At 38.2% G+C, this 12803-nt stretch overlaps 1 protein-coding gene across 2 annotated transcripts in view; it reads right to left on the bottom strand.

Moving 5' to 3' along the window:
* The window catches only part of slit3 (slit homolog 3 (Drosophila)), a 529641-nt gene that overhangs the window by 89066 nt on the left and 427772 nt on the right, over positions 1–12803 (bottom strand). For both annotated transcript variants that reach the window (XM_039774192.1, XM_039774193.1), the window contains 4 exons: positions 12357–12507; positions 8969–9043; positions 6911–7054; positions 5187–5330 (listed from right to left, as the gene is read on the bottom strand). In XM_039774192.1, coding sequence (XP_039630126.1) covers positions 5187–5330; positions 6911–7054; positions 8969–9043; positions 12357–12507 — 514 coding nt within the window. The remainder of the gene's footprint in view (positions 1–5186; positions 5331–6910; positions 7055–8968; positions 9044–12356; positions 12508–12803) is intronic.

Genomic DNA, 12803 nt, shown 5'->3' with positions numbered 1-12803 from the left:
ATATGACACGTACAATAAATGGTAGCTAAGAAATGCTGGTAAGAGGATGCCACCTTACATATGGTTTCATTTGGAAATGAGAGACAAGCGCAATAACAGAAATGCACACACACACAGAGCACAATATAAAAGAGCTATTATTATTGACAGCTGTTTTGAAAACCCACATATGGTTGGGTATAACTTCTCTTGTTTCAGAAAAGAAAAAAAAAATAGGGAAACAAAATTGTATTCTTCTCCTATAACGCCTTTCTGTCTGGATTCTGCTTGGCTAACTTTGAGTGTAAACACTTTTCATATTCCAGTGATTCATTGTTTTGATTTAAAAAGGTAAATCAAATGCATGTTTGGTTACATGTGCATTAACTCAATTACATATTTGTGCTTTTACTAAAATTCCCATGGGTCATAATCGGCAGGAGTTACTGTCACACAGAAAAACAAGCATATAATCATGTTGTAAGCAAATGAAAATGCCTCTTGTGGTATTGTAGACTGCATGGCTACAGATAATATGAAATATTACAATAAATTCATTTCTATAGCCAAAAATAACACACTAGAGAACAGACTTTTTTGTAACCATACACTTTCATTTTGCTAACATTGCATTTTGTCTGTGCAGTCATGTCGACTTATTTTGAAGTTTATGAAAGTGCTTGGCTTTCACATTGTAATGTAAGTGAGGATTAAGCGCTTGCACAAGCCAATATTGCTCCCATACTGACTGGTTAGCATCTTAAACTGTGTAAACAGCAGTACAGGTTAAAAGGTTAGTTAACATCCAAGTGCACATTTGATTTAAAAAATAGTTAACAAGTGTTTAAGTTCAAAAAGTCTTACAATCCAACACTTCATTCACTTCTGAACATTCTCTTTTTCTATCAGAACAATGACAGAACTTATGCAGACACCATATAATATGTATATATATATATGTATATACAGTATATATATATATATATATATATATATATATATATATATATATATATATATATATATATATACACACATACTACACGCCGTGGAGCAGCGTAAAGGGACTTGGTCTCTGACGCTGACGTCCAAGGCTCAGTCCCTGCAAAGGGAGCAGTGGAGTGTGTACGCCTGATGAGCCCAAATAAGGGTGAAACACATGTCACATACTCTTTACATTATTTGACAGTAAACTATGTAACATTCTATGATCTGCTTCTTGCAACTGAAGAGTGTCCCATGGCGGATGTTTGCCGACTGGTAGACCAACCACATGCATTACCTGGTAGGTAACCACCCATACAATCAGATATATATATATATATATATATATATATATATATATATATATATATATATATATATATATATATAATCTTCATTTGGATCTTGATCTTTGTTTGTCCGCGAATGAATTAGAAGAAGAACCACTAGATGGCAGTAAAGATATAGCTAAAACATAGGCATTGCATTAAGAATCTCCTCCAGGCTTATACTACTGAAGACTGTAGTACTCCAGTCACACCTCAAAACACAGACATTCAAACTAAACAAATTGTTGTGCTTTAAATTAACTAAAGAGATCTTCATTTAGATCTTGATCTTTGTTTGTCTGCGAATTCCACGCATGCGTTGACCACCTTCCAGTTTAGTACGTCGTTGTTACTCAAGGATGTCGACAATGTGCTGGAATAACGAAAGGGGTGGTGGACAGTGTTACATTGGTTAGCTCCTGAGGCCTGGTTAGAGAATGAGATTGCCGAAGATAAAAGGTACGTGCCTACGTAACATATGAATGAAAGAAAGACAGTGGGTAAAATGAATGACAACGTAACAGCACGTTCCGGAAATTATTACTGTTACGTTGTAGCCGGTGAATGCTGCGCGTCTCACAGTGTACCGTGGCTTGCTCACATGTCAGTGAAGTGATCCCTATTTATGCTTTAAAGAGCCTGGATACCTATGTGTCCCCCTTTTATAGCCATTGCTCCGTGTATATTGCATTACTCTTTGGATTGCCACAAAGCAACCTGCAAGATTGGAGAAAGGTTGAGAAGAAATCATGAGAGGAAACGACAGCGTTGTGAAAACGAGACGGACTGTGAACGGACAGAAGCAGAAATGCTACTACACCACCACATAATTACGATTCGGACAGTGATTCCGAGTAGACCGTTCCTATCAAATCAATATCCAAGGGTTTTCTTTTGTAATTTTGTTTCCCTTATAAAAAATCATAATGGTGTGCGACGAAGGGCCCAGTTCACGACTGGCAGCTGCGTTTAAACAGGGAGCCATTCACAGACAACTTTAAGCGTGCAACGTGCAATGGCGTAGTATATATATATATATATATATATATATATATATATATATATATATACATTAAAACCAGTGTATTCCAATAGCGTGACAACATTTGATGATTATATCATAGTCTATATGCTATATAGCCTACTTACATGTACAATTTTTCAATGTTTTTCTAAGAAAATAAAACCAAAAAAATATCAATGAAAATAACTATAGTCTGAGGTGGGCTGGCGCCCTGCCCAGGGTTTGTTTCCTGCCTTGCGTCCTGTGTTGCCTGGGATTGGCTCCAAAAAACCCATGACCCTGTAGTTAGGATATAGCGGGTTGGATAATGGATGGATGGATAACTATAGTGTTGCTCTACAGAATTACAGGATACCTGAGGTAGTTACATGAAGTGAAAACGGATGAGGCTTATTTTATTATTTTTTATTATTTAAGTCCGATATCAGTGTGCGGGCGGCATGGTGGCGCAGTGGTAGTGCTGCTGCCTCGCAGTTAGGAGACCTGGGTTCGCTTCCCGGGTCCTCCCTGCGTGGAGTTTGCATGTTCTCCCGTGTCTGCGTGGGTTTCCTCCGGGCGCTCCGGTTTCCTCCCACAATCCAAAGACATGCAGGTTAGGTGGATTGGCGATTCTAAATTGGCCCTAGTGTGTGGTGGGTGTGTTTGTGTGTGTCCTGCGGTGGGTTGGCACCCTGCCCAGGATTGGTTCCTGCCTTGTGCCCTGTGTTGGCTGGGATTGGCTCCAGCAGACCCCCGTGACCCTATTCGGATTCAGCGGGTTAGAAAATGGATGGATGGATGGATGGATATCAGTGTTTTAATAGTAAAAGGGGTATACTTAAATCTGATTATATTGCAGTAACATTGAAAATGGTGTTGCTTCAACATCTTACAATGGATATTTAAATCTGACACTTCTCAAAATTTCATAGTGTATTTTTTAATGGCACAATTTTAAATAAAGAGATGAAATAAAATGTTATTTTATGAAAGGAGAGTTTTCAGATTTTTTTTTAAAGAGGTGAACCTTTTAATATGTATTTTTACAGAAAATATTTAGTAGTTTCCATATGAATTTACTTACTGCCAAAAATGAATCACTATGTTACTTCATTAATTGCATGTTTACATATAAAGTAGTTAATATAATTTATTAAAATATTCAAGCCCTATTTATTGTGATTTCCCGGTTACCTTTGTTGAAATTGACTATTATGGCTCAGCAAATACAGTGTGACCACACACTTACAGATTATATTTCAATAGTACATGAGAAATATTTAACTTTACACTTCAACTTGAAAGTTTTATGGAGCCGGCTGCTAATAAACCAATTGTCTTACTATAAAAAATTCTACAGCATATTACTGGCATAATTATTAGCATACATTACATTTACATTAGCATAAATTACTTTTACAAATTTGTAATATGCCAGAATTGTAAGTTTTGTTATTGTAATTGCCTTGTTAAATAGGCTTGAAATCTACACTAACCTGTATTAATAGTTTACAGATTGCTTCTCCTCATTTTGGATTGAATGATTTGAAATGTTTCTTTGGTAAAGTGCACAGAGTCCTGCAACTTGGATGGAGCTGTATTTAATTTTATTGATTAACTCTGAACTTAAAAAAAATGTCTTTTTCTAGGAAAAAACAGAAATGCTTACTGTATATTGCAAAAAATAAGGAAATAAACTGAAAAATAAAACTGCTGCCCTAGTCACGAATACTCCTACACAACCCTAACCCTAACTAACTGCACCCTTTCCAAAAGATTTTCCGGTTTGTGGATACACTTGCCAACTTCAATTTAAGAAACAAATACCAAATTTGCCCATCTTGGCCATGGATATCCTAGCAGCTCTCAGAAATTTCAGCTTAGTAATCCCAGTGTACTATGTACCCTGTGTTCACAGACACGCTGGTATTTGAAGAGAGGCAATATTGGCATCAAAACTGGTGGTATCAGCCACAGGGTAATTAATGACCTCTCCGGCATTTGTGATGCATTTGCAAGAGCAAACGGTGGGAGGAAGATGGGGGGCAGAAGAATAGAAATAGAGTAGGCATGGACTCTGCACAGCTATATGAATTTGTCCTGGATGCGGCTTCTGATTTAAAAGGTCCCTTTCTTTGCTCCTCGAATGCCAGTCATTAACCATCGTTATTCCAAACACTGAATAGCTGGAAGTTGAAGGAGTTTGTGTGGTTGGATATTGCACACAACATTTTCTTATCAGTACTACAAAAAAGGACCTGTGTCAGCTTACTTTCTCACTGTGAAAGAGACTAGTAGATAACATGACGCATAGGCTCATCTTCCCATCACAATCCAGGATTACACACAGATGGTTTTGCATTGTTCCTGCAAATCATGTATAGGCAGACACAGTCCATCTGAAACTAACAGGCTACTTCACAGTTTATAGTATTCTAGATAACTCAGTTAATTGCACTCCAAACTGCATTGACTCTCAGCAATGTCTCTAAGGTGTTTGCCTCCCCATAGAAATAGGGGAAACTACCACCTTCCTTATGCCATCTAACAGGGAGAAAACATTAGTTTCCAGACACTCCAGTCCTCTGTGAAAATTGTGATTTCCCTACTTAGGGTTTCTTGCTCTTACAAACACCTGCACCCTTGTTCTCACGTATTTCCCATTTCCCATTTCACCTATCTGTGACAGGAAATCTGCTTTATTTCTGGAAACACTGTGTGTAGACTAGCTTCACACTTTACTATGAAAATAAATCTGAAATCAGAAGGCCTACGCCTGAACATATCTGAATTTTTACCTTTCTTCACAAAAACTGAAAAAGAGAGTATCTTGCCAGAGTGTGATGACCCACAATTTTTTAAATGGTTGCAAATTCTCAGTAAATTCTTACATCGTGGACAAAGAGACGAGGGTGCTAAAAGCTCCTGGAGTGATGCTGGAGATGTGATTGTCATAAAGGGACAGTAGCCGCACCGAGCTGAGACCTGTGAAGGTGTTGTTGTCCACACATGTGATTAAGTTGCTTCTCAACATCCTGAAAATGAATGAGGAGAGTAAGTTAAATATAATATGACATGTACATACCATCAGCTCTGTGACATCATTGGAAAGCAAAACAGTAACATTTAAATGATATGTGTACCCTCTCTCCCAGGATACAGTGAATTTGAATTTTTTACTTCAGGTTGGCTGCTTTGGTTTAAAAGTAATTTATTTTATACACTGGATTTATTCATAAAAATGAAAATGTAATGCCTTTTAAGAACAGATGAAATCAGATAAACCATTTAATCCTGATGTTACTATAGTGATGCTAATTACAAAGATACAGGCATATCACAGATGAACATGACCTTCATCCAAGGCATCTTACAAAGCAAATTATAACATGTACAGAAATACCTAGAAGGTGTAATCATTAAAAGCAGAACAAAGCAAGATACAAAAACAAGCAAAAGGGAGCAGCACTACTTCAATATAGGTACAGTATATCTGCAGATAGCCCAAGACAAAAATCAGCATCTTAAACTCTTTGTTAGTACAACATCGGACTTCCAACACAACTCGGAGTCCTGCCACGTGCAAAACTTTACAGACGACACTGCTATGGTGGGCTGCATCAGAAGTGGGCAGGAGGAGGAGTATAGGAACCTAATCAAGGACTTTGTTAAATGGTGCCACTCAGACCACCTACAGCTGAACACCAGCAAAACCAAGGAGCTGGTGGTGGATTTTAGGATGACCAGGCCCCTCCTGGACCCCGTGATTATAGAGGAGACTGTGTGCAGAGGGTACAGACCTATAAATACCTGGGAGTGCAGCTGGATGATAAACTGGACTGGACTGCCAATACTGATGCTCTGTGCGAGAGAGGACGGAGCCGACTATACTTCCTTAGAAGGCTGGCGTCCTTCAACATCTGTAATAAGATGCTACAGATGTTCTACCAGACGGCTGTGGCGAGTGCCCTCTTCTACATGGTGGCATGCTGGGGAGGAAGCATAAAGAAGAGGGACGCCTCACACCTGGAGAAACTGGTAAGGAAGGCAGGCTCTATTGTAGGTGCCTTAACATTTTAAAACCATAAAATGTGTAAAAGTCCATGCAAGGTGAATATTTTATGGGCACCATAGGATCAATTAAAAATAATTTTCTTCTTTCTAATTAATGTTCACTGATTGCTACTGCTTCTTCCAAAGCAGGAGACTAGATTTTAACACAGGCCTAATCACTGCCAGGGTGTAATATGCATATTCTCTCTGTGTTTATGTTGCTTTTTGAGAAGTGTTTTCATTTGTTCTTATGACACCCAGAGGCAAGATAACTTGGCTGTGTGTGGTATTATGTCCACCATTGGACAGGGAAGGGTTTTGTCTTGTGTTTAATACTCCAGTGAGAATTGTGCTTTGGCTTCCCAAGACCCTGAATAAAATAAATAAAAGGGCTCAAAACATGGATGAACAAATGAATTTTACTTTACTACCCGGCACTCACTGAAGAGCGCTAAAACAAATTTGAAAATTGAATTGAATTAATTTGCCATTGATCCTAACCTATTTAGAGTGGTGATCATTACGAAGGACAGACAGATAAAATAGATAGTGTCTCACTCACAGTGTTTTGAGTCCCGTCAGTCCCTTGAACATGCGCCCATGCATCATCTCCAGTTGGTTCCCAGTCAATAGTAACTCTTGCACATTTCCAGCACCATCAAAGGCTCCTTCACGTATTTCCCTCAGTTTGTTGTTACTCAGGTTACTATGTGACAATAAATTAGATACAATTAGAAACTCCAATGTTATGTTGAGTTTTGCTTATTTATATTTGTGTTACCATAAACATCCATCCATCCGTTATCCAACCCGCTATATCCCAACTACAGGGTCACGGGGGTCTGCTGGAGCCAATCCCAGCCAACACAGGGTGCAAGGCAGGAAACAAACCCTGGGCAGGACGCCAGCCCACCGCAGACCATAAACATGGTTTTAAAAAATATTAGTTATAAATATTTGCAAAGCTTTGACAGGGTGATGGCCTCAGTTTGTCAATCTGATGGTTAGAGGCTGTGCCCAAATTAGTTATTATATCCTAATTCAAGAGTCCTGAGGAATGCCTCAGATGGAAAATTAAATTTGCAAAGGCTATACACTCAGGATTGAGAGTCTTCCGGGGCTAGTGAACATGCACTGGGTGATGGTTTTGAATTGGCATCTAACAAGTTCTAAATGCTGAATGACCATACTGTTTACATAGGAACACTGCCTTCATGATCTTTCAAACATTAGTCTTACAGAGCACTCGTATGGTTAAATATATTAACACTCCGCTCGCTTGGAAAATACAACTAAGATACTGATTTACAATGTAAAGTACAGAATGTATGTGGCCTTCCCAGGCACGATGCTGGTTGAGTCAAACACCAATTATCTTCCTCCCCAATGTGTAACCTGAAATGTAACAGTACAGTATCAGAGATTTCAGCATCACAGTCATACTAGAGGTTAAGAACAACTGTGGATCTTGCAACAAGGTTACCATTTTCAGGAAGCTTAGTGAAATCAGAATGCAAAATATGAACATTATAGTTTCAAGCCATCATATGTACAACATAGTGCAAACGTAGAATGTAGTGCAGTTGCACAATATAAACATTCAAAAACACACCATGGGAATTTTAGTTTCAACTAATTGACAGGAGGACTTTATTTACATCCATCCATCCATTTTACAACCTGCTGAATCCGAACACAGGGTCACGGGGGTCTGCTGGAGCCAATCCCAGGCAGGGTGCCAACCCACCACAGGACCCACACACAAACTAGGGCCAATTTAGAGTCGCCAGTGCACCTAACCTGCATGTCTTTGGACTGTGGGAGGAAACAGGAGCATCCGGAGGAAACCCACGGAGACACGGGGAGAACATGCAAACTCCACACAGGGAGGACCTGGGAAATGAACCCGAGTCTCCTAACTGCGAGACAGCAGCGCTACCCACTGCGTCACAGTGCCGCCCCACTTTATTTACATATTACAAATAATTTTTTTGCTCATACAATTGTTCAACCACCTGAAAAGACACCTTTCAACAAGGCAGACCCCAATATTAGCAAGTATATCTCAATGTCAAATATATTCGAGTGCCTTAAAAGAAATTCCTTTTAGAAGCCAAAACTACCTGTCCTGAAACAAAGGTGTCTGTAACTGTTTTAATATGTTTTAAGGCAATTTGGTTCTTAAATATAAATATTTCATGGCTAACTGTTTATCTGCTCCCTAATACTGCATGTGTTACAGTTTTAGTGGTTGTTGACCGTGCTCCCAGTGAAACACTTTCTATGGGATAAGCCTGTATTAACAGGTATGAAGAATCTCAAATACAAAAAAGTGTAAAATTAAAAATTTCTGGTAGTTTAGTCAACAATAATCTATTAGTAGATTTTTCTTCCTTCATATGTCATGTTTTGGCACAATTGCAAAGCAATACATTAACAAAATGACAATGAAAAGCAAATATTATGCAATGTGAATAAAAACTGAATTGAAAAAAATCATTCTTGAAAGAGCACAACTGCTATATTTTATGACTATGTATCTGTCAGTCCCAAATATGCTTTTATCAGACAATAATTTTATAATTTATGTAAAACACAAATAAAGATGAAACCTAATTACATTTTACGAAGATTGGGGAGCTTCTTAAAGATTCCTGTGGCTTCCAAGATGGCAATTTCATTATCATTCAAGCGTCTGTGGGAAAACAAAAACATTAAAACAGATGGAGTTGTCTTCAGGCTGTGGAACTTTCTGCAACAGTGAAGTCATCAATAATTGGGTTCTTCAGTGATCTTGTGAAATTAAGATCCTCCTAAAACTGTTTTAGAGTTACCAAAACAAGGTAAAAGCAGTTAAGAAGATCACAAAATATTATAACATATATAATATAACTGACGTCTAAATACTGTGAGTTTATTGTGCAATAGTCAAACCCATTCTACTGATATATTAGCATTCATCAATAGTATTTTATATAGTATTTTACATATACAAAGTATGTCTGTGCTGCAGCAGTTTCTTCTCATGCTTGACTGACATGCTGTGACTGGAAGAGATGCATGTGGTGAGCAGTTTCTTGTTTAACTTCTTCAGGCATTTAATTACACAATTGTGACTGGTAAAGCTCTCTCTTTCTTTAAGCATTTTGAGAAGAAAGGCCTTCCTATTTTTCTAGTGTTTTTTTTCACTTTGCTGTAATTCTCTAAACTATGAACTTCTGAAATGATAATCTGCACATATTTTGAGTGACCATATATCTATGTATGGGAAAAAAAATGCATATACAAAGGAGGGTAACACACAGAGGCTGAAGCTGTGTGTTGTGCACTGTTCTTCTGAACCTTTATTACCCTCAAAGTGTACTGATAATGGCAAATCTTTCATAACCTACCAGAAAATATTTAACATTTAGTTCCCATTAAGTCAGTTAGAAAAATGTTTACATAATTGCTTCTATGAAAATGAGAGAAGGAATAACATGTTGTATTTTCTCATTTTACAAGGTACAATAAGGTATTCATTTGACATCACTGTTACAACTTAAATGTTTCTTATGATGATATTTTTGAAAAAACCTTACAATTGCAGTAATAATAGTAAGGGTAGGTAACACAGAGACAGATTTAATAAAGCAAAGTATATATGCCATAGAATGCACTTCACCACTACACCAAAAATAGAGTCAGTGCGCAAACTTGTACAAAACAGTTGACATCAAAGCTTTTTATTAACACTAGAATCCCTGAAGCCTACAAAAAAAGTCGTAATCCTAGGCCACCTTAAATTCCTTTGCACCTTTCCATGAGCTTTTTTGTTTTGTAAATGTTTCAATCAGCACAAGCAGCAAAGAGCCTGCTATTCCATTCCCTCCACCGGCACAGCTGAAGTTCTCCCAGCTCAAGTCTCTTTATTATACATCATATTTTGGCACAATTGCAAAGCTTAGTTTTTTAACTCATTGACAGCAACATGTAAACAGGCTCATTCCTTACAGCTTACTTACAAAAGTTAAGCAGGTTTCGTTTCGAAATTCTATGCGTAACGGTCATAACGGTCAAAAACGTCCACCATATTGAACTTTCCAACGGTCTTTGTTACCTATGGGCCCATCTTAAGAAATTTGGTATGCGGGTTCCCAACGCTAACTGAATCCTATTTACATACATATATACGTCCATAGCCTGTAGCTCGGTCGCCGTGTAAGGTGGCGTTGGGTCCCCCATCCCCACGCCTCCCACGTTGTTGGCTGCCTGCCTATATAAGGCCGTCCGTCACTCCGGTCTCTTCATTCCCTTCCTTTCTTTGCCATGGTATTCACGTCTCCCTGCTGATAACTGCAGCCTTTTTATTTAATGCACGGCTTCTCCGCTGTTTTATTGTTCGTTTATTCCGATTATAGTTATTGTATAGGTATTAGACTTAGTTTACATTGTTCAGGTACCCATTTCCTTTATTGTTCCAACCGTACCCCCATTAACATGTCTATCGAGGTGATCACCATTGATCAAAGAACTGTCACTTACCGAGTGGTTTCCATGCCCGGAGATGCCACCTACCTTTTCCATTCTCTTTGTTACATATTGCACGGCCATATCAGGCTCACTCTTGATATCCGGAGGAACATTGTGTCTTATGTATTGAATGACTGGGACAGGTTCAAGGTGTGGACTGATGACGGTACAGGAGATAATTATACTACACAGGAGCACTGTAAGAGTGAAATGCTTAAGCCCTTCACCTATGGATCTGCATGTGAGTTGATGGCTGCTGCTGAATTGTTCGGTTGTCACTTCAAGTGTACCGAAATGGCCAAATATTTTACACCTTTGGACAACCGCCAATGCCTCTTAAACATCTTAGATTCACAGGTGACGATTTGAGTAGTGGACACTTTGATGTTTATGAATGTTTAAACTCTCAAAAGCTGGATGCGAAGTTGTCAATGAAACCGGTTGTATGCTTACAACGTTTTACAGATGCCGAATGTCACTTCAACACAAGTCCTACAAATACTAACGTAATTGAAACAAACCATGAAACTCAAACCAATTATGACAGCAGCAATCCAAGCTGTGAGATTTGAAACAAGATTACTGTTCACATGGCCAACTGTACGTTGCATGCTCAAGAGTAAGCTCAGTGCACAACTTGGTCATATTACAACCAGAGGGCCGAACTGACAACGTGGCATACAAAGAGATCCTTAACAAATAATTATTGGTATATTTTCCGTCAGTTTAAAAAGGTTTACTTTTCTTCTTAATTAAAATTTTAAGGCAGTATTTTGCCGTTGCGAAGTGCGGGTATTTCATTAGTTTGGTTATATACTTGAATAAAAGCGCACATGTTTATTTGATATTTGGACTAAAGTCTTTACACATTATAAACTCCACACCATTATTACTATAACATGGAAAGAATTTCTGTTTTAGGTATATCTTCAGCATTTCTTGCCTCGCATTTCCTGTCATCTATATTTACCCAGATCAGTGTAGACACGGAACACACACGAAATGTATGTATTCCAAATAACGATATATTATTTATCCTATACAACTCCAGGCACCTCACATCCAGATAAAGAGACTTGAGCTGGGAGAACTTCAGCTGCGTCAGTGGAGGGGGTGGGATAGCAGGCTGCTTGTGTTGATTGACACATTTACAAAACCAAGACACTGATGGAGAGGTGTGAAGGGATTTAAGGTGTCACGGTATTATTATTTTTTTCGTCAGCTTCAGGAATTCTAGTGTTAAACTTGTCCTGCCTTTCTTAAAAGTTTTTCCTATTGCTGTTGTAAGCAGTATATGAAAGTTTAGTGCTCCCAATTTAAGATATACTGTACAACACAGCAAAGAACAAATTATTAAATATAGTTATTGGATATTGCACATTTGAGCTTAACTCGAATGAGCTACACATTGTTACAAAAACTCAGTAACATGAGTAACATGATTAAAACAGTATAGCCCTATATACATTTCAATTCATTATACTAATAGGTCTTACAGGTCAGTAGTGTGATCTGGGAGATAAGCTGGAATACGGGTCAGTTTCTGGTTGGAACAGTCTATAATGGTACCCTCGCAGCGGCAACGATCAGGGCACACCAGGTCTTGGAAACAGTCACCACTCAGTCGAGTACGATAGTCCTCTGTTCCTAGATTGAGAAAAAAAAAAACAAACATTATTTTTCAAGATCTTCATATTATGCCTATCTCATCATAAAGACAGACTAAATAAAATACCCCTCAACACTATTGCGGCCAAGGAGAAATAGGGTTGCATAAAAGGATAGACAATGTAGAATGAACAGAGCATAAAATTATTAACTTTTTACAAGGAGCAAACCAGAAAAACCGTCGGAAGGTCTAGTCAGTGCCAAAAGACAAACAAACTGTCAATATGTGATAAGAGGCCTGGGGTGAAACACAATATTTAAATAAATAATCAGGT

This window comes from Polypterus senegalus, chromosome 13, assembly GCF_016835505.1.
Source record: "Polypterus senegalus isolate Bchr_013 chromosome 13, ASM1683550v1, whole genome shotgun sequence".
Lineage (NCBI taxonomy): Eukaryota > Metazoa > Chordata > Cladistia > Polypteriformes > Polypteridae > Polypterus > Polypterus senegalus.
The sequence above is the reverse complement of the archived record's forward strand: the minus strand, read 5'-3'. Positions and strand labels throughout refer to the sequence as shown.